Here is a 22333-nt window from a genome sequence, read left to right as displayed (position 1 = left end):
ACTTTGCAAGTATGACTCAAAACCATGCTAAATCAGAAAGAACCTACATTAGTTATGGTCAAATCATTAGTTAGTGGTCAATGGAAAAGGCCACATCAGGTGATAACCTGGGGAAAAAGGGTATGCTTTTGTCATTACAGGCCAAGGATCCAAGTGGATTCCCGCAAAATGGGTCAACCCATGGCTGAATAAAGACAACAAATATTCAACGGATGCAGACGGACAGGAGGGAGATTAGTTGTGAGGATTATTTCAGATGTAAACCGTGGATACTAATTCAGTGTTATAGATGCTCACAAACCTGGTGGTCCAGAAGCCTATTAGCAAGCAAGTGGTGTACCTTCTGTGGAGAATGGCAATTTGAACAAACAGCAGGAGAGCCAAAAGGGTGATATTACACTTAGATAATCAGTGCAAAGATGAGGTAAAATTATAAGACATTCCTACCGTAGTATCTACTGCACTCTTTCTCCTTAGTCTTGGTAAAGCTTTAAGAGACATATCAAAGTTAATCTATTGGTCTCTTAAACAGGTTAATCTAACTTCTGAGATACTACCTCAATTAATAGTATATGTTGATGGTATTAGGCATGCTGTTCTACAAAATCGCACAGTTATAGATCTTTTAACACTAGGTCATGGTTGTGAAGAATTTGAGAGAATGTGTTGTATTAACTTGTCTGATCATTCTGAACCTATTCGTAGTACTTTAGACAAACTAAAACAGCACGCTAATAAGATCATCATAGTAGAATTAAGGTTTGACAAATGGCTTAAAAATTTGGGAATAGGTGCCTAGTTGTTTGATCTTATTAAGTAAGGCTTAATTGCATTATATGTAACTGTAATTATTGTTGTTAATCGTGTTGTATATTGGAGTGTATTTCAAATATGATTCAGCGTGCTGTAAATAGAGCCTGGCTGGTTCAAGAACAAAAAGGGGGAATTGTGGATGGGTTTCTGTTAGATGGAGATTTGTTATTGAACTAGCCAGGCCCAAAGGAAATTCAAGGCCACCTCAGAAAGCTGAAAACAGGACCTGCCGTGGGAGAGAGGCATTTCTACAATAACAAGGCCTCAACATGACATAAATCAACAGACCTATCAGCAGTGAGACTCCAGTGCGTGGACAGCTCGTGAACATAGATGATATTCAGTCATTGAATGCATGATTGGAGCGTGGATGCATGATCAAAGAATAGTTGCATTTATACAGAGGCTTGTTTCTGTAATAAATGGCTCTAGAATGAATCACATTGAATCGGAGTGCAGGGTCCTTTATTCGCTCCAAAAATCTACCAAACACTGATCGATATTATGCAACACCCTCAGGGAGAAGAGAGGGAAAACATACCAACAGACACTATGGCTAAACCAGACACTATATCAGTTGCCCCTATAACTAAAAAGAAACAATGGAAGCAGAAGTCAGCTCATTTAGTAAGGGATGAAGAAATTTTGAAGAGGGAGCAGGAGAAAGAATCAGAAGAGGCATCCTGTTCTGCAGCAGAGCAGACATAAGAACAGGAGGAGGAAGAGACTGAAATCATACATGAGACAAGCCACCCGATCCCTATGCCTAAGTGAGCTGTGAGATATGCGAAAAGATTTTAGACATCAACCAGGTGAGCTAATTCTCAGCTGGTTACTCCAATGCTGGGATATTGGGGCAAATAGTCAGGACTGAGAGGGTAAGGAATCCTGGCAGCTGTGATCCCTTGCTAAGAATAAGGCCATTGACAAATGGACTGGAAAAAAGGCAAGAGTTCTCAGTCTTTGGTGGCAACTCCTGTCAAGTATGAAGGACAGGCATCCCTTCAAGGAAGAATTTGCAAACTCCCGAAGCAAGTGGACAACCATTGAGGGAGGTATCTGGTATCTAAGGGAATTAGATGTGGTGGAGGTGACCAATAAAACCTGGATAATGGCCAGGTATCCAAAGACCCAGATGAAATCCAGTGTATGCAGTCCACGTGGCAAAAGTTTGTACAAAATGCACCAATGTCATGCACTCACACCATGGCAATAATGAGCTGGACAGACACAGAGGCACCTACTATAGATAGACTGGCCAGACAACTCCAAGAATGTGAAGATTGTCTTGCCCACGTGGGCCTGCATCTTGGCTGTGGATAGCCTGACCCAAAAAAATGCCCGAGCAAACTTGCAAGGATAGGTCTTCTTCATGCACTCCAACCAAGGCCTCAGCTATTGAGAGTCAGCCTTTTTCTGTTCTAGGAAAAGAGTACTGTCGGGGATTGGCTCAAGGAGCACAGACATGAGTCCACCAAGCAACTGTACGAGCAGAGCCCATTTTAGTTGACATAAGTAGGCCTTAGTTAGCTTGTCTATTAGGCCGTGGGAAAGGGGGGAACGGAAAAGTACTAACTAAGACAGGGTTAGGATATTTTTGAAGAGATAAGAGTCAGAAGAATGTGGGATGCGCATAGCTAGCTAAACCCAAGTAGGTGGAGTAAGTAAATGTGCTTAGCCTATTAGATAGAGACAAGTATGCATAATTATGGTATTTGGTATAAATGCACGCTATCTCGGGCAATAAAGTTGAAGTATGCTTTATCACTCATATTGGGTCGGCCGCATTTCTTCCTCCGTCGGCTCGGGTCTGGAACTCTGATGGGACTTTTCTCTGCAGAGTACTAGTGGTGCACACCATGTAAAACCCTGTGGGTCTTCCTGTGTGACTAGGGGGAAAACATGAGGACATGGGATGGATGGTGAACCTACCTGGAGACTAGAAGCTCATCTACAGGAACTGCAAGGAAAAACAACAGCCAAAAGGCATCATCCATCCAGGAAAATTACTGTTCCAGTGTCTGTTGGGCAGAGTAGAAGGGCTGATCATACTTTTGACCCTGATGAAGGGACTTCGGTTTTGCAGTTACAAAAATCAAGTAATGAAGACTCCATCCAGGAATAGAGGGGCCCTGACTCTGGCCAGGTAGAGGAAAGAGACAACTGGATTTACTAGACTGTGTGGATTCAATGGCCTGGCACATCAGACCCATGGGAGTATAAAGTTCTAGTGGACACCGGTGCACAGTGTACCCTAATACCATCAGATTACAAAGGGGCAGAATCCATCTGTATTTCTGGAGTGACAGGAGGATCCTAAGAACTGTCTGTGTTGGAGGTTGAAGTAAGCCTAACCGAGAATGAGCAGCAAAAGCATGCTATTGTGACTGGTCCAGTGTCTCCATGTATCCTTGGCATAGACTACCTCTGGAGAGGGTACTTGTTAGGGAAATTCCTTTACGTTTCCCACAGCAGAGACTCAGGCATGGATTCCAGAAATTCTTCTTAAATACATATTTTATTCACAAGGTACAGCGTATTGCAGCTTGAGCTAGGTGCCTCCTGAAGAGGCACCCTCAGTGGAAAAAACTTGGACAATTCTACCCCCACAATCCAAGCCCCCACACCCCCCCACCAAGTATCACTCCAGGCCATTTGCAAAATTGGAGTCTGGAGTCTCCCCATTCTTCATTGGATCTCTTGATTTTCATCAGGCAGGCCATCAGTTGAAGTCCCAACTTTCAATTGCTATTTTTCACCTGCATTTGGAGAAAATAAGTTCTTGGTAATAGCCAAAATATTATTCTGTTTATCATCTTCTGTTAGGTGCATTTCTGTTCCTTTATTTATTTCCAGGGATGCAGCTCCCCTTATCTTCTGGCTTGAAGACCCTGAGGCCTTTTTTACTTAACAAAGCAGAAAGTTCAAAGTTTCACAGCTTGCAGAAGTTATGCTAAGCAAACTTACTTATGCTAAGCAAATTCTATATAAGCAGTTTCTAACCAAGTTCTATAAGAAGCAGTATACCCACTAATTCAATAAGCTAAGGCAGTCTATTCCCAAACAGCACTTTAAGGACTTAAAAGGGTGGCAGCGGGCTTTTGGTATAGCTGCCTTGAGTATGGAGAAGATTAAACATCTGTCTACCATGCCTGGTCTCTCAGAGGACCCATTTGTGGTGGGTTTGCTATGGGTTAAAGAGCAGCAGGTGCCAGTTACTACCATGACAATATCACACCAATCAGGACTCCCTGGTTCTTATCCATAAGCTGATCCGGTGACTGGAGAGTCAAAGAGTGATCAGAAAGACTCATTCATTCACCCTTTAATAGTACCATATGGCCCGTGCAAAAATCTAATGGAGAGTGGGTGCTAACAGTAGACTATCAAGGCCTGAATGAAGTCACACTGCCACTGAGTGCTGCCATACCAGATATGCTAGAATTCCAATATGAACTGGAGACAAATGCCACTAAATGGTATGCAACAATTGATATTGTTAACATGTTTTTCTTAAGCTTTTGGCAGCAGAGTGCAGGCCAGTTTGCTTTCACTTGGAGGGGTATCCAGTACACCTGGAATCGACTGCCCCAGGGGTGGAAACACACTCCTACCATTTGCCATAAAATGGTCCACACTGCACTGGAGCAAGGTGAAGCTCCTGAACATCTGCAGTATATTGATGACATTATCGTGTAGGGCAACAAAATGAAGGAAGTGTTTGAGAAGGGAAATAGAATAATCCAGATTCTTTTGAAAGCTGTTTTTGCCATAAAACAAAGTAAGGTCAAAGGATCTGCACAGCAGATCTAGTTTTAGGAATAAAGTGGCAAAATGGGTGTTGTCATATCCCAATGGATGTGATCAATAAAATAACAGCTATATCTCCACCAAGTAACAAAAAAGAAACACAAGTTTTCTTAGTTGTGGTGGGTTTTTGGAGAATGCATATTCCAGGTTATAGTCTGATTGTAAGCCCTCTCTATCAAGTGACCTGGAATGACTTTGAATGGGGCCCTGAGCAGCAGCAAGCCTTTGAACAAATTAAATGGGAGACTGTTTGTGCAGGCCATTCCGAACAGGACAAAATTTGAAAAATGTGCTTTACACCTCAGCCAGGAATAACAGCCCCACCTGGTGCCTCTCTCAAAAAGTGCCTGGAAAGTCAACCTTTGGTTTTGGAGTTGGGGATATAGAGGATCTGAAGTCCGTTTCACTCCAACTGTAAAAGAAATATTAGTAGCATATGAAGGAATTCATATTTCCCACTTATTCTATTGTTCTATCTTCAGGCATAAAAATAAAATAGATTGTTTGGTGGCATCTGACCTTGTTTGCATCTTAATCTCACTCTTGGGATCATTTTGAAACCTTCCCAAGCCCGAAAATCGGACTGGGACCCTACATAATCTGTTTATAGCTCAATGGGCCCATGATAAATCAGGACATCTAAGAAGGGATGAACATACAGATGGACTCATGATCAAGGGGTGAATTTCACTATTGATGCCATTGCACAGATAATCCATGAATAAAAACATGCACCATAATCAAACAAGCCAAGCGGTTAAAGCCTTTTTGGTATTGTCCCGTTTTTGTTAAAAACAAGACCAGTTTCTCTTTTAGTGAATTTTTCTTTCAGCTAAATTCTTCTTAGTAACTGCACTTTTCTGAAGTTGGATACATGTTTTGGTAGACATAGCAATGGTATGCAAGGTCGCTGATAAGGATGCATGTCCCGTAAGCAAGGAGGAACGAACTGAACAGGTGACTAAAACTGACCAACTAAGTATTCCATCCCATCCACGTCATAACACCATATAAAAGTGGGCAATCACGAGGGTCTCGTTCTTCTTCAACTATGGTCAGCATCTGGGGAGGACCTTGTCTGCTATCCCTGGGACCTGAGGCCTAGTGACAGACCCTGCATCCTTGAATCCAGTTTGGTCTGCTGCAGAGTCCAACCCAGGACTTCCGGGTGCCTGCCCTGCAGCTGCTGGAGCAGTGCGGAGCTGCCGGGAATTTCAGGATTGGTTTTGTATATTTTGTATTATTTTCTCTGTTTTATTAGTAGCATTAGTAAAACATTTTCAATTTTTTCCAACTTGCAAGTCTGTCTCTCTTTTCCTCCTATCACCTCTCCTTAGTGGGAAGGGGGGGGCGGGGGGGGGTGTGGAGAGGGGGTTAACAAAGCATCTGCCACAGTTTATTGTCGCCCTGCAATCAAACCGTGACAGGTATAAGGGATGATGTCTGAAATATCAATATGGGGAAGCCTGGCAGATTGATTATATCACACTACAACGAACCCACCATGGCAAGCACCATGTGCTTACAATGGTGGAAGCCACTACTGGATGGTTTGAAACATACCCTGTGACCCATGCCACTGCCCAGAATACTATCTTAGGCCTTGAAAAGCAAGTTTTATGGTGACACAGCACCCCTGAACAAACTAAATCAGACAATGAGGCTCATTTCCGAAACAACCTCATAAAGACCTGGGCCAAGGAGCATGGCACTGAGTGGGTGTATCACATCCACTTTCATGCACCAGCCTCCAGGAAAACTAAACGATATAATGGACCGTTAAAAACTACACTGATAGCAATGGGTGCTGAGACATTCAAGCATTGGGATACACATTTATCAGAAGCCACTTTGCTAGTTAATACTAGAGGATCTGCCAGTTGACCTGGCCCTGCCCAGTCAAAACCTCTGCACGCTGTGGAAAGAGATAAGATCCCTGTAGTACATAGAAGGAACTTGTTGGGAAAAACAATCTGAGTTATTCCTTCCTCAGGAAAGGGTAAATCCATTTGTGCAATTGCTTTTGCTCAAGGACCTGGGTGCACTTGGTGGGTAACGCAGAAGCATGGGGGAGTCCAATATGTACCTCAAGGTGGCTTCATCCTGGGCAAAAATAATCCATGTTTTGAATTGTATTATGTCAGTGTTACATGATGCTGTATATCACCACTGCTGTGACTGCCATATATCAAAGGTATTATAGCAGGAACCTCTCATTGCTAGCCAAGTTAGAGGCAAGAGGAGGAACTCATTTCAATGTTAAAACTTAAGGCCTAGTCCAAAGGGACCAGGCGTGAGTAATGTAATGGATATACCTTTAAATTGTTGTAACCCATAATTTGAGTTGCATGTTACAGGAAGTACTACAACAGAAGCAGAAACTACCTGAACCAACAGAAGACAATCCTCACAAGAAGTAGCGCAAGTGCAGCAGTGTCCTGATCTGAGCTGGCTTTGGTGCCCTATGCAACACACCACCTTTCCTGTCCTGAGTGACCACCATAACAGATGGAGCCCAAAGTCATGGACTAAATTAACTCAATGGACATTTTTGGACATTTCACAGGGGTGGCCCATAGCCTAAGGAAATGATATCTGTATATTAAATCAAAGGATGGGAAGTGGGGGGAGGTTAATGTATTAGACAGTATGGGACCTGAGCATGACGTAATTGGTATGGAATTAAGGGGTGGAGAATGTGCTGGTTTTGACTAGGATAGAGTTAACTTTCTTCATAGTAGCTAGTATGGGACTATGTTTTGGATTTGTGCTGGAAACAGTGTTGATAATCCAGGGATGTTTTTGTTATTGCTGAGCAGTGCTTACACAGAGTAACAGAGGCCTTTTCTGCTCCTCATACCACTCCACCAGTGAGTAGGCTGGGGGTGCATGAGAAGTTGGGAAGGGACACAGCTGGAAAAGCTGACCCCAACTGACCAATGGGATATTTCATACCATATGACATCATGCTCAGCAATAAAACTGGCGGGGGGGGAGGTTGGCCGGGGGGGGCTCGGGACTGACTTGGCACTGGTTGGTTGGTGGTGAGCAATTATTTTCATTTGCATCACTTGTCTTTCTTGGGTTTTACTTCTCTGCCTTTGTTATTTTCCTTCTCATTACAATGTACGATTATTTTTATTTTTTTTAATTTCAATTATTAAACTGCTTTTATCTCAACCCACATGTTTTCTTACTTTTACCCTTCCAATTCTCTCCCCCATCCCACTGGTGGGGGGATGAGCGAGTGGCTGTGTGGTGCTTAGTTGCTAGCTGGAGTTAAACCACAACACCATCACGAGAAAAATTTTCTCGACCCTTCCACCGTGGAATGTGAAAGGCTCGCACTCCAAAGGTGAGGGTGCAGGTTTGCACTGATACCCACCTCCCCACCGGCCTTTGCAAGCAGGCAGGCATCTTCCCACTCCTGCTGCCAGCTGCAGCCTGGGATCTGTGGGATGCGGCATCCCCCCCATGCCAGAGGATACACACCCCAAACCTGCCCCAGAGGCTGCAGCATCCTTCCCTGAGTGGTATCTCTGGGAGCTGGTAAACTTACCAGCGATGCTGGACCATAGCTGTGCTCTGCGCGGCACCGGGAGCACACCCAGAGGACCACAGCTGTCCCAGGGTTGGGTGCATCCCGCTGCCCTGGCCTGGTCCCCCCAGTCAGCCCCGCGCTCCCTGCTGGGAGATGTAGTTTGGGCCCCACTGCTTCCCTGGTGGCAGCAGCACCAGCCCGAGCTGGTGGTAGCAAGGCTGCTCTGGGAGCTGGAGTCGATGGGGCTCCCCAGTGGTTGGTACCCTTGGGGCTGTGCTGGGGGCACTTGGGGTTTGGTGGTGGTGGACCTGCACTGGGATGCCCTGGATCATCCAGCTTCCAGGGGATGGGGTTTTCATGGGGCTTTCCCTGCCCAAAGTGGGGTTCAGGTGCTGCTTGGGGTGGGTACAGCTTGGCAGCAGTGCTGCCCTGTGGGGACGTGGAGACCCAGATGACTCCATGCTGGAGTATCCCTCCCATGAGGACTGCAGCCCTGTGGGTTTATGATCCAAAGCATGTACTTGAGGCCCTGGGTGGTGTTCCCCATTGACATCGGGCTCCCAGATCTTCCTCTGAGAATGGCATTTTATACTGCTTTCAAAATCCCCCTCCCAGATGTATGACAGCTCTTCATGGATAACTTGGCAAAAGCAAGTACACCCTAAGCAGCCCAGAGTGAGGCTGACAAACATGGGTATCAACAATTGGTTTCATTTCTAGCTCTGTTACTATGCTCTGAAAGCTTTTCCATGCATGCTTTTTTGGTTACCAGCCCCTGAGGGTTGTTAAAGTGCACACCAAGCCAGCAGCCGCTTATGTTTATCCCCATTCCCTAGGGACTTCCCCAGCCTGTAGAAAAGGGCCCGAGGGGAATGGTTGCTCAAGCCAGTTTTAATAAAAGCCCATCTTTTCTCTTAACCAGTGCCACAAGGTAGAATAAGACTATGAGGCAAACTTGGGGTGGATGGTGAACCTGCTTCTCCGGACTCCTCCTGTCTTCCTGAAGTGGCTTGTGTTCCACCTAAGAGAGGAGATAAAGTTATCAGCCATAGGAGGACAAAACTCCAGTGAGGAAGAGCAGAACACCTGCTTCTGGCTGCCAGCATTGCTTAGGGGTGAGAAGCAGACACACAGCTGCCCCCATCCACTTTGAGGTGTGTCTTTGGGTGCTAAGACCAAAGCAAAGCCTGGGCAGAAGAGCTGAAGCTCCCTGGCACTGCCATCTCAGTGAGCTTCTTCCAGTGAGTCTCCCACCCTGGAAACACCCACTCACCTTTGCACTGTCATTTTCCTAAAGCCTTAATTCGCAGAGCCATACAAGTCCAAACAAATCTGCCTGTTTCTCAGTGGAGAAGACCTTGAGAAGCATCTCACAAAGGCTTGGACATAGGGACATCTATGGGGAACCCAGCCTTCTCTGTTCTTGTTTGGATTTAGTTTCTGGGCTCGGGAATTTAAAGCCAATTGCACATTTTCTACAAGCATGAAGCCTAATTTTGGACAGTGAGGGTTGATGCAGTAGCAGAGTGATGACTAAGCTGGTTGAACAGCCTCCCCTCTCCCCTTGCTGCTTCCCCATGGCTGTTCCAGGAAAAGAGCTGCCTCAGCAATGGAGACATCCTAAAGGTAAACATGTGAGGATTAAAAGGTGCTGCTGAACCTGCAGCAGGTGAAGGAAAGGGCTGATTACTGAGGGAATAACAGCATGACCAGGGAACAGGTTCTTGGATAAGAAGAGCATTTGATGATGACAGAAAACACAAAGAGCAGCCCAAGAAACAGTGATGTGGCACTGAGATGCTAAGCTACATGCAGTTGGGCTTAGGGGTGCCAGCAAGATTTCAGGTACCATACAGTCCCAAGGACTGCAGGATAAGACCAAGCATAAAAACACCTGCCCTGGGAGTAAATTTGGTTACTGCTTCTCTGCAGGTGGCAACAACATGTGCCAGAGCCCAGCATCACAATGGCATCCTGCCCTCCCCAGTCATGTCCACTTAGCCTGCAACATGAAGGTGCAGCAGCTGCATAGCTGCTTGCATGGGCACCATGAAGGGACACATTACCCCTCGGGGTCTGCAGTCCATACCATTGCCCCCACAATAACCCTCTGAGTAATTTTGTGTTAAAACCCAATGAAAAGAGACCTAGTGGCTGGATGGTGGAAAAGAATAATAGGCTTTTTCCTCCAGGGCACCCTGCCTAGAGTGCTCCCCCAGAATCACAGAATGTTAGGGATTGGAAGGGACCTCGAAAGATCATCTAGTCCAATCCCCCTGCTGGAGCAGGAACACCTAGATGAGGTTACACAGGAAGGCGTCCAGGCGGGTTTTGAATGTCTCCAGAGAAGGAGACTCCACAACCCCCCTGGGCAGTTTGTTCCAGTGTTCTGTCACCCTCACTGAGAAGAAGTTTCTTCTCAAATTTAAGTGGAACCTCTTGTGTCCCAGTTTGAACCCATTACCCCTTGTCCTACCATTGTTTGTCACCGAGAAGAGCCTGGCTCCATCCTCGTGACACTTACCCTTTATATATCTGTAAACATTAATGAGGTCACCCCTCAGTCTCCTCCAAGCTGAAGAGACCCAGCTCCCTCAGCCTTTCCTCATAAGGGAGATGCTCCACTCCCTTAATCATCTTTGTTGCCCTGTGCTGGACTCTCTCCAGTAGTTCCCTGTCCTTCTTGAACTGAGAGGCCCAAAACTGGACACAGTATTCCAGATGTGGTCTCACCACGGCAGAGTAGAGGGGAAGGAGAACCTCTCTCGACCTACTAACCACCCCCACTGAACCTGTCTGCACCTAGGGCTTGTGTACAGGGAAGATGGCTTGGGGTGATGTGTAGATGCACAGACCATTGCTCTGGGGCTATAACTGCAGCACAGGATATTCCTGCAAGAGACAGCAGAGGTAGAGTGAGCGGTGGCCCTGAGGACAAGGCGGGGGGTCATGTCCATCCCAACCTAACCCATCCCATCCCATGGCAAGCCACTCCAGGCAAGGTAAGCCATCCCAACCTTACAACCCTCTCTGCTAGCATGTGGAGATGACTTCTGATAGCAGGGGCCCCATCGATGTAGTAGTCCATCCCTCACAGGCAGTAGTGGCACCAAGAGCAGGAGCTGCAGTAGCCCTGGAAGGGTCCCCTGCCCCATCATGGTGTACACAGGCTGCAGGAACAGTGGTGAGAACCGCAACAGGCTGCACAGCATGTCAGCAGCCACCTCCCTCTGCAAGCAGAGGGATGGTAAGGGTAAGGATGAGGAGGAGTAATCAGCCCATCACCTGGATAGCTGCTGGCATGGCACAGGCACAGCTACAGACAAAGCACAGGGGCAGGGTGAGGGTAGTTAGCAGACTGATTGAGGCAAGTGGGTTTTGGGTGGCACAGCACAGGTATGCTGCACAGGAAGGTCTCCATCCTCGTCTCCTGCAAGGAGCAACGGCAAACCTTTGCAGGATTTTCACCCTTCCACTGCAGAGCCTGAGGTGCCAGTGGCTCTGGTTTGGAGGGGCTGGACCCTGTCTCGGGCAGGAGGGGGAGGTAGGAAGAGTGCTTATTCCAGGCTGTGCTGTTGTAGGGACCCATTCTCCAGAGGATGTATTTGTTCTTGTTGACAAAAACTGTGTTGTACTTCTCTGCAACACAAAAATGACAGGCAGGGGTGTCCTCTGGTGCCAGGGACATGAGGGGGACATGCCAGAGGGCACGTCAGAAGTGCTGCTCCCAGAGTCCTTGTTAAGGATCTGTGATGGAAGTGACACCCACTGCTTCCAGCCCCTTGGTCACTCATCCCTGCCCACACAGCCTTGGTCCCTGGAAGCTATGATGTGCCAGGAGGATGTCCCCCAGGCAGCACCTACCACCAAGGGGTATTTAGGGGCCACCAGGGGAACGAGCCCTGGGGACCTGCAGACATCCCTGGGACCAGTACAGTCTCAGTGCAGGGATGGGCAGCCGTGGCAAAGTCATGAGTGCAGATGCTGAGGGAGGGTCCCTTCACCACTGTGGGGGGAACACAGGATGCAAAAGGGGGGATGAACAGAGCCACTCCCACTACCCTCAGCCCCCTGGGGATGTGCCCTGTGTGATGCTGAGGGGAGGAGAGTTGGGACCTCAGTGGTACCTTTGGACCTGGCCAACCAGCGGGGTCTGTGGAATTCCTGTAGTACTCTTGCATTGCCACCTTAATCAGCTGCTCGGGCTGGCCTTGGCTTGCCAGATTTCACACCAGGGGCATCGTTAATCCCTAGAGACAGCAGCAAGTGGGGAGAGATGCCTGGGACATATAGCAGTGCCTGTCTTTGCAGATGCTGAGGCACATAGTGAATCCGATTACTGGGCAGGATCTAATGCCAGAGACTCACCACAAGCACCAAGCCCCCCTTCTCTGCAGTGAGTGGTTATGAGAGTTGTAGCAGCACCCCCCTCCACACAACTTCCCACTCACCCAAAACTGGGGGACGGAGAATGGCCACACATTGCCGGCTCCTTTTCCCCTGCACCAGGGTATCCATAGGCATCTGGGCACTTTGCAGAGCAGGAGATGGGGTGGGTGCACTGAAGCTGTAAGGTATGGGGCCAGGAGAGGTTGAGAAGGGTGAAACCAATCTTCTGCAGTTGACAAAGCCCAAGAGGGCTGGGGTCTTTCAGGGCAGACAAGCACCCTGGTTGAATGAGCCATTTCTGTCCCTGCACAGCAGCAACATCCCTCTCCATGCTCTCTACTGGCTCCCTCATTTATAATGCACAGGCTAACAAGGCTACAAGAGATGAGCCAGTTTGCAGTATGCTTTGCATCGGAGTCTGCATGCTTGTTAGCCCATGTGGAGAGAGCTGCATGTCCACAGTACACATGCAATGTCCCATGGACACCCCTCCACAGCAAGGCCACAGCTCAGGGATTCCTCTAGGACCAGGGATGGGAGATGTGTTGCAGTGCTCAGATCTCCTCTTAGCCCCCACAGGGTCCCCCTGGCATGGAGTACCACCCAGTCAGAGCTGAGCCAAGCCTGCAAGCTGTGTTGGAACAGCTCTCAGAGCCACCTGATATACTTCCCTATCACCATCATGTCATGCATCAGCCCTGGGCTGAGCCCTGCCACTGCTTCAGTTTCCCTTTCCTCAGCAAGATCCTGCACACTCTGAAACTTACTGATGAACAGGGCTGACACATGAGAATTTGTACCTACAACTGCCTGCCCCAGAAGCCTAAGCCACTGCAGGGTGCAGCTCCAGAGGACAAGAAGCCAGCAAGCACAAGCCATGGGGTGTCAAATGCTTTGCTAACCAGGGAGCATGACTCCTCCTTGTGCCCCACTCCCATTACAGCCATGCAGCCATGAGTCCCTGTGCCACCTGCCTGGCATTGAGCATCTACAAGTGGGTTGGGGTAGAAACCCCAAGGTTTCATCCTCCCGTGGCATTTACCTGCATCAAAAACTTGTTTTCTTTCCAGAGCTGCAGTGGAACCTGCTCTTGGATGGTCTTTTTGACAGAACATGACAGACAGTAGGAGTCATTGTAAGTGCTGACAAGGTTCTTGTGGTTTTGGGAAAAGAGGAATATGGTGTAGCAGCCCACTGGGACAGGAACACTCAGAGTCCTGGAGGGTCCCATGGTGGGATCAGCAGCATTGCATGTGGCTGGAGGCTCCCAGCCTGCTCAGGAAAGTAAATGGGGCCGTGGTGCCACTGTTCTGTCAGCCTGTTATAGTTGAATTGAATTTTGTGGGCTGTGTTTTGATTCTGTAGACCGTATCCAAGATTCTTAGCTTTGATACTGTATCCAGGTTCAGAGTGTGCATTCAAGCATGATTTTATATAATCATACCCCATTCTTAAAACTGACATAGATTTATGACATATTCTTTAGAACAGGTAACTTAAACCATACCCTATTCTTAAGATTGATATAGATTTAAGACATATTCTTTAAAACAGGTAACTTAGAAATAACTGATAAACATGCGAATGTTACTTAGCATTGCTTAGATAGATAATTTGTGTTAGAATAGGTGTGGGATATGCTAATGGTTGTCAAGAATTGTAATGCATATGTATGTGATCAAATTGTATAAATATGGTGTAGTCTGAATCAGTGGCTGAAGCCAGCTTTGGGTGCGAACCCCTGGTTTCCCAGCGCTGAAATAAAGCACCGCATATAACTGCACCTGTGGTTATGTGTCTTGAATGCTAACATTTTTGGCGACCCAGATGGGACCTCGCGAGCATTGCTGAGGCGGATCGCGTCTTGATCCTGCTCCAGCTAGCACCGAGGTATTCTTGGGGAGTGCATCGGACGCGACCGACCCTCTGCTGCTCACGACGGACCTCTGACTGGTAAGAAGGTGCTTTATCTGGATTGTTGGGTACCCACTTGGTCTGGTTCTGGTCTGGTAGCCTGCTGGTCAGGCATCTGGTAGCCTGCCGGTCAGACGCGGCGAAAGCCACGCTCGGTTGGGCAGGGAGCTCCCGTGGTATTGCCTAGGCAGCCGTCCGTCAGACAGAGGGAAACCTCTGCAGGTTCGGCATCTGGTCTGGTTATTTGTGCTACTCAGCACCTGGTCTGTAGTTCTGGTGATTTAATCTGTATTTACTGTTGAAACCGGTGATTTGATCCTGTTTACTGTTGTTCTGGTAAAGTTACCTGTGTTATCTTTCTGTGTTAGTTATCTGTATCCTTCTCTGTTGATATGTCCAATTCAAACGTATCGCCGTCAAATTGCTTTCTGAAACATTAGAAGAAGGCTGGGTTTGGACAGTTTATGCATAAAAGAAGTGTGATTGTGATCTGTTTGCATATTTGAACTCGGTATTCGGTTTGCATGTCTGAGCTCAGTATTTTAGTTTGTATGTTTATATTTGGTACCAAAAGAATTTGTTTGGGGAAATAATTACGAAATAAGAACGGTTTCCGTTACTGAAGTGCCACCTTGCTCCCCCTTCAGATGCATCTGTACACATGAAAGTAAATTGAGTTAGCTGTATTGCAGTTAGTGTTGTTTTGTGGATAGACTGATTTGGATTTGGATCTAAAATTAATGTCAGGGATTGATGTTTAGTATGCTGTTTATTGACATCTGTAAGAAGTTACAAAAGGGTAGGAGCTGAGGGATGTAACTATTGTTCAGCTAATTGGAATTACATATAAAGTTTATAATCACAGGAATTAAATGAAGAGAGAAAAAGGGCAAAAGGAGCCCAAACCTGTGCCCGTCAGCTTCTCCTTGATAAGCTGCAGAGAGAAAAAAAAAAAAAGGTGAAAAGCTGACTGTCTGCTAAAGCGGTGGGAAAGGGGGGGGGAGCGGCGGCTGCTAAGGCTGAAGCTGCAGCTCCTCTCCTCCGGGCTCGCCGCCCGCGGGGGATCATCAAACGTAATAGCACCCCTGCGGCAGGCAGTAGGTGTTGGGGGGGAACCAGTCTATGTAAAAGTCCCGTTTTCGCCGGGAGATTTAGTGATCTGGAAGCAAAAGTGATTAAGGTTGCAAAAGTGATTAAGATGATAATTAAGACGCAGAATCCTGATTGGGATGATTTACAAGTCATTTTAGATACATTAATGGACTCTACAGAAAAATATGTGGTTATACAGGTTGCGAGGGATAAGGTGAGAGAAGATATTTGGAATGGGAAAGTAGAGGCTAACGTTGATGAGAACTTTCCAAAAGAAGATCCCCGATAATACAGGAGATACAGACAATACAGGAGGCGGGTTAAGCCGTCTCCGGAGGTATCAGGATTGGTTATTGATTGGCGTTTAAACTGCTATGCCGAAGCAAATGAATTGGTCAAAATTATATGATGTGATGCAGGAAAACAATGAGTCTCCCTCGGCCTTTTTAGAAAGATTAAAAGAAGCTGCCAAAACCGGGATGTAAAATTTTTAGTAGACACAGGGGCTATTTATAGTCTCTACTGAATTCCTTACAGGGGGCGGTAGGTCACAGAGCTACAACAATTGTTGGTGCCACGGGGAAGGAGGAAGTACGGCCATTCCTGCAACCTTTGGATTTGTGTTTTGGAGAAAAGGAGCTAACCCACGAGTTCTTATATGTTCCAGATTGTCCGGTTTCTCTTTTAGGACGAGATTTGCTGACCAAATTAGATGCCACAATAACATTTGAGGACGGAAATTTGGTAATGAAAGTTCCGGAGTCAAAGGTAGGACAAATTTTACTATTAAAGGAAAATCCAATTGTGAAAATACCACAGGCAATAGAAGATGCAGTGATTCCCACGGTATGGGAAACTGACATACCTGGGAAGTCAAAGGCAGCTAAACCTGTGAAAGTAGCGCTGAAGGAAGGTGCTGAACCGGTACGATTAAGACAGTACCCATTGAAATTGGAAGCCAGATTAGGAATAGTATCTTTAATTGAGAAATTTTTGAAATATGGAATTCTAGAAGAATGTGAATCAGAATACAATACTCCAATTTTTCCAGTAAAGAAACCTGATGGTAGCTATCGACTAGTCCAAGACTTATGAGCAATAAACCAGATCACTAAGGACATACATCCAGTAGTTGCAAATCCGTATACCTTGTTAACATCTGTGAAAGAGAAATATAAATGGTTTACAGTACTTGATTTAAAAGATGCCTTCTTCTGCATACCCCTTGACCAGGAAAGCAAAAAGCTATTCGCTTTCGAATGGGAGAATCCACACAACAGGAGAAAGGCCCAATTAACCTGGACACGCCTTCCACAAGGATTTAAGAATAGTCCAACTATCTTCGGAAATCAACTAGCCAAAGAGCTTGAGGAATGGACTACAAGAGGCCATATCGGAATTCCTCGACAATGGTATTTGTTGCTGCAATATGTGGATGATATTCTGATTGCTGCTGAGACCCAAGAACTTTGCATTCAGGTAACAATTGAAATATTGAATCAATTAGGAATGAATGGATATAAAGTGTCAAAAAATAAAGCTCAGATTGCATCCACAACTGTGATCTATCTAGGATGCGAGCTTTCTCAAGGACAGCGAAGACTAGGTATAAACCGTGTACATGCTATCTGTGCGATCTCAGAACCGCGTAACTTACATGAATTAAGATCTTTTCTAGGAATGGCAGGATGGTGCAGGCTCTGGATCATGGACTATGGACTTATTGCCAAACCTTTATACGAGGCACAGAAGAATAAGACCTTGGTGTGGGAAAGACCACAACAAGAAGCTTTTCAAAAATTGAAACAGGCCTTAATGCAAGCGCCTGCTTTGGGCCTACCTGATCTGAGTAAAGACTTCCAGTTATTTGTACATGAACGACAGAGACTTGCTCTAGGGGTATTAACCCAACGGCTGGGATCTTGGAAAAGGCCTGTAGGTTATTTCTCTAAACAACTTGACCCGGTAAGTGCTGGATGGCCGGCGTGCTTGCGGGCGGTGGCTGCTACCGTGATATTAATTCAGGAAGTCCGGAAACTGACTATGGGGAAAAGGATCGAAGTGTTTGTATCCCATATGGTGACTACTGTATTGGAACAAAAGGGGGGCCATTGGCTTTCCCCAAGTAGAATGATGAAATATCAGGCAATTTTAACAGAGCAGGATGATGTTATCCTAAAAACAACTAACCTAATGAATCCAGCTGTGTTTTTAAGCGCAGAGACTGAAGAAGAAAATCTGGAACATGATTGTGTGGAGGTCATTGAATATACCCACGCAAGTCGACCTGACCTGAAAGATACCCCATTGGAGAAGACGGATTGGGAGCTTTTTACTGACGGCAGTAGTTTTGTGGAAAGCGGAGTGCGGTATGCAGGATACGCGATTACTACTGCCAAAACAGTAATTGAAGCTAAATCCCTACCACCAAACACATCAGCACAGAAAGCTGAGTTGATAGCCCTAACTAGGGCATTAGAGCTCAGTGAGGACAAAAGGGTCAATATTTGGACCGACTCAAAATATGCATTCGGGGTTGTTCATGTACATGGAGCTCTTTGGAAAGAGCATGGACTACTCTCCTCCCAAGGAACAAACATCAAGTACCAAAAAGAAATATTGAACTTGATTAATGCCGTTCAAAAGCCATCACTAGTTGCCATCATGCACTGTAAAGCTCATCAGAGTGGGACATCAACAATTATTGAAGGAAACCGACTTGCTGATCAAACAGCCCGATCAGTGGCACGACGAGTCTGGATGATGGTGGGTCTTGTCTCCCAAAAGGTAAGAGCAATTGATTTATTACCTACACCTTCAGAGGCACCTGAATATTCTACAGAAGATGAGAAATTGGCAAGACTAGTAAAAGCCGTCAAGGATAATTCTGGATGGTATGTAACCACCAACGGACAAATTGTGGTCCCGATCACAATTATGAGAGGGATACTTCAGGCGGAGCACCAGAAGTGTCATTGGGGTGCAGAAGCATTGGTAACTTATCTAAGAAAACAAATTATCTCGGTCCAGATGTTAACAATGGCAAAATCTATCACAGCTAAGTGTGAAATTTGCTTGAGAAATAATCCTTTAGTTAAAAGAAAAGTAGATATGGGAAAAATTAGGACAGGTGTACAACCAGGGGATTGTTGGCAGATAGATTATGTGGAACTCCCCAAAACTCGAGGATTCAGATATCTGTTAGTTGGGGTATGCACCTTTTCAGGATGGCCAGAAGCCTTCCCTTGTCGCACCAACCAGGCACAAGAAACTGTAAAATGGTTACTGAAGGAAATAATTCCTAGATTTGGAGTACCATTGGGAATATCATCTGATAGGGGACCGCATTTTGTTGCTCAAGTGGTAAAGGAAGTCAGTAGATGTTTGGGAATTAAATGGGAATTACACACCCTGTGGAGACCCGAGTCTAGTGGCCAGGCGGAGAAAATGAATCAGACGTTAAAACGACAACTTAGCAAAATTTGCCAAGAAGCAAAATTTAATGGCCCCAGGCCTTACCAATAGCGTTATTGCGAATTAGGATTAAACCTAGGAGTGGAATGTCGGTAAGCCCATACGAAATTCTGTATGGCAAACCATATGAAGCACCTGATCCGAATCCAAGTGTACATGTAAAAGGTAATCAGGATGTGTACAATTATGTGTTGTCTCTCGGCAAGACATTGAATCGACTCAGATCCGTATTAGTGTGGAATCGCCCACTAGCACTTGAGAATCCGGTACATGATATAGAACCTGGAGACATGGTGTATATAAAGACTTGGAGAGAAGATCCTTTAAAAGAACGTTGGGACGGACCTTATCAAGTACTTTTAACTACATTTACCGCAATTAAGGTTGCTGAAATAGACTCCTGGATACATTACACCCGAGTGAAGAAAGTCCCGAAACTGTGGCAATCACGACGCAGGATGTCTAACTTTTGTTACCGTTTTGTTTTTGTAGTAGTTTATGTACCCAGACTGTATGCCACACTGATTTGCAAAGTCGCTGGAGAACAATTATGTAAAACACGAAGGGCTATAGGAGATAGTGACGATACTCAAATGCCACAAGTAGTACAGAGTGTACAGAATCAGGCAGAGAATCTGATGATAGGACTAATTCGAGATTTTGCACAAACCCAAAATGTCAGTAGCATCACTGCTTGTCTTCCCATCCCGAAATCAGCTGAAGATCCGGTACAGTGGGGAATAATATCTATGACCTTACCAGAAGTAAATAAGACTGGTAAGATAGTGTGTGAGTCCCATACTAAAATAGAGCAAGTACCAATTGAACAACGGACAAAAGAGCTTGTTAAGAATGCCATGATAAAAAGAGGTGACTGCTTAAAGTTGCCAGGAGCAGAATTTGTAAAGATATGACGATTTCATAATATTGGGTATTGCACGTATGAAATGTGGACCACCAAAACAGTATATTAAAAGGTTGAGCGAGCCTATTGGGAATGTAAAGATCAGGATAATCAGAACATAACTGAATCATGGGATAACATGTGGACGTTGAGTATAGTACAGCAATATCAATATAGCGAAGCATTTCCATGGTGTATACGATGGACCAATGTAACAAGAGGAGTAACAGTACCGTGGTGGAATTGCTCTCAAGTAATGACCTGCCAGACAGATGTGAAAGAAATACCTCTGTCCATCATTAAAGTTGCAGTAATCGCAGGTTGCATTTGTCAGAAACAATTGGATCCAAAGGAAGCAATCAAAATGGGCATTGATGGAGATAAGATAGATTGTAGAGGAACTATAGGTAGTGTGGGACATTTGGTTTGGGCCTTAAGTGATGGAACCTGGACAACACATTTACCGATAGCAGGACCAGTAAGGGAGGTTACTTTGGGGTTACCAACCCTATGTCCCATTTGGAAAAGGTCACCCTTGAAGAATAGGCAAGAACTCCTACAAGTTAGGCACAAGCGAGAGATAGATGAAGATGATGTGTGGCACGAGCCATCGGGTAGTGTTAAATTCGGCTGGGCATTAGAATCTTTCTTTGCACCAATCGCAGCCTATAGAAACAGAGAAATGATTGACAGATTAATTGGACAGATGGATCGATTGGCAAGGGTAACCAAAAAGGGTTTTCGAGAATTCAATATACAATTGCAAGCTACGACCAAAATGACTTTGCAGAACAGAATGGCACTTGACATAATGTTGCTAAAAGAAAATGGGGTTTGTGGATATTTAAAAGATAGGGTTGATCATTGCTGCATTCATATCCCAAACGTAACCTCTGAAGTGGAAAAGGATATTTCCCAGTTAACCCAAACAGAAGAAGAACTGCAAGCGGAAAAACAAGATGTAGAGCAGAGCTGGGTTGGGGCCTTGCTAGGCAAATTGAACCTGAACCTGGGAGGATGGGTACATTCATTATTGGAGAGTTTATTTTTGCTTGCCATTATAGTTACTCTTTTCTTTTGCTTTATGCTTGTATTAAGCATCAAATAAGTCAATCAAACGCAAAGAACGACCGCATCTTTACTGTTCGTAGCAGATCCACTTTTGACAACCCTCCAGCTTATAAGGAAAATATAATGTAGTGAAAATGCATTGTCTAGGAATAGAAAAGCATTTTCAAAGGGGGGAAATGTTATAGTTGAATTGAATTTTGTGGGCTGTGTTTTGATTCTGTAGACCGTATCCAAGATTCTTAGCTTTGATACTGTATCCAGGTTCAGAATGTGCATTCAAGCATGATTTTATATAACCATACCCTATTCTTGAAATTGACATAGATTTATGACATTCTTTAGAACAGGTAACTTAAACCATACCCTATTCTTAAGATTGATATAGATTTATGATATATTCTTTAAAACAGGTAAAAACAGGTAACTTAGAAATAACTGATAAACATGCGAATGTTACTTAGCATTGCTTAGATAGATAATTTGTGTTAGAATAGGTGTGGGATATGCTAATGGTTGTCAAGAATTGTAATGCATATGTATGTGATCAAATTGTATAAATATGGTGTAGACTGAATCAGTGGCTGAAGCCAGCTTTGGGTGCGAACCCCTGGTTTCCCAGTGCTGAAATAAAGCACCGCATATAACTGCACCTGTGGTTATGTGTCTTGAATGCTAACAAGCCCAAGGTGGTGCTTATGGCATTAGTGATATCATAGTGCAAGAGCAGGGAGATTTGGTAATTATCAGCCCTGCAGCTGCACTCCCAAGAGTAGCAGGTCCTAGGCTAGAGTGCAACAATTACTACCTGCATCACCGCATACATTGCTCCATGGGCACAGCTGTACCCTCTTGGTTTTGTCCTGGCTCTGAGCTTTCTCCCCTCCTGCAGGTAATTAGCTTAACAATGGTAGGAAACAGTTTCAGCTGGTCCTAGTCAAGGTAATTTTATTTTAGGGTGTGCAAGACTAGCAATTGTTTTTCCAGTCCCTCTCTCCAATATTTTCTTGGAAATCCTGCAGCAACCCAGCTGTGTGTGCACAGCACTACACCTGTGCAGCCAGTGCCTAGGGCACAGCACCAGGCACTGCTGGCCCAGCCTGCTGGGGTAGCCAGGGGAATTGATGCCTGCTCTGTCTGTCCTTTTTAATGAAAAAGTTGGATTTAGGTGACCCTGTGTGACTCGTTTGCTCTCCTGTCCTGAGTGCTGCAATGGGCTCTGTAGTTGGAGTGAGCGATCCTCATCTATCTCAGTGCAGAGGCAGCTGGGTTATGCCAGGGAGGGATTTGCATGAACTGGGTTTGCTTTTCTTTGAGATGGGGAGCCA

At 45.5% G+C, this 22333-nt stretch overlaps 2 protein-coding genes across 16 annotated transcripts in view; one reads left to right on the top strand and one right to left on the bottom strand.

The window, feature by feature from the left end:
• Window positions 1-1933: 1933 nt before the first annotated feature.
• The window catches only part of LOC135577076 (protein FAM219A-like), a 182421-nt gene continuing 162021 nt past the window's right edge, over window positions 1934-22333 (bottom strand). For 9 of the 15 annotated variants that reach the window (XM_065044747.1, XM_065044751.1, XM_065044753.1 and 6 more), the window contains 4 exons: window positions 12616-12731; window positions 9138-9185; window positions 4948-5035; window positions 2916-3572 (listed from right to left, as the gene is read on the bottom strand). In XM_065044747.1, coding sequence (XP_064900819.1) covers window positions 4960-5035; window positions 9138-9185; window positions 12616-12731 — 240 coding nt within the window. In that variant the 3' untranslated portion in view covers window positions 2916-3572; window positions 4948-4959. The other 6 variants (XM_065044740.1, XM_065044739.1, XM_065044741.1 and 3 more) reach the window with 5 other exon arrangements.
• LOC135577075 (uncharacterized) lies at window positions 14001-21530 on the top strand. The gene is made up of 2 exons (XM_065044736.1): window positions 14001-17038; window positions 17238-21530. The coding sequence occupies exon 2, from the start codon at window positions 17240-17242 to the stop codon at window positions 19082-19084; it is 1845 nt and encodes a 614-aa protein (XP_064900808.1). The 5' UTR covers window positions 14001-17038; window positions 17238-17239; the 3' UTR covers window positions 19085-21530.

The sequence above is a fragment of the Columba livia genome, chromosome W (genome assembly GCF_036013475.1).
Source record: "Columba livia isolate bColLiv1 breed racing homer chromosome W, bColLiv1.pat.W.v2, whole genome shotgun sequence".
NCBI lineage: Eukaryota > Metazoa > Chordata > Aves > Columbiformes > Columbidae > Columba > Columba livia.
This window is presented reverse-complemented; position numbering and strand designations above follow the sequence as displayed.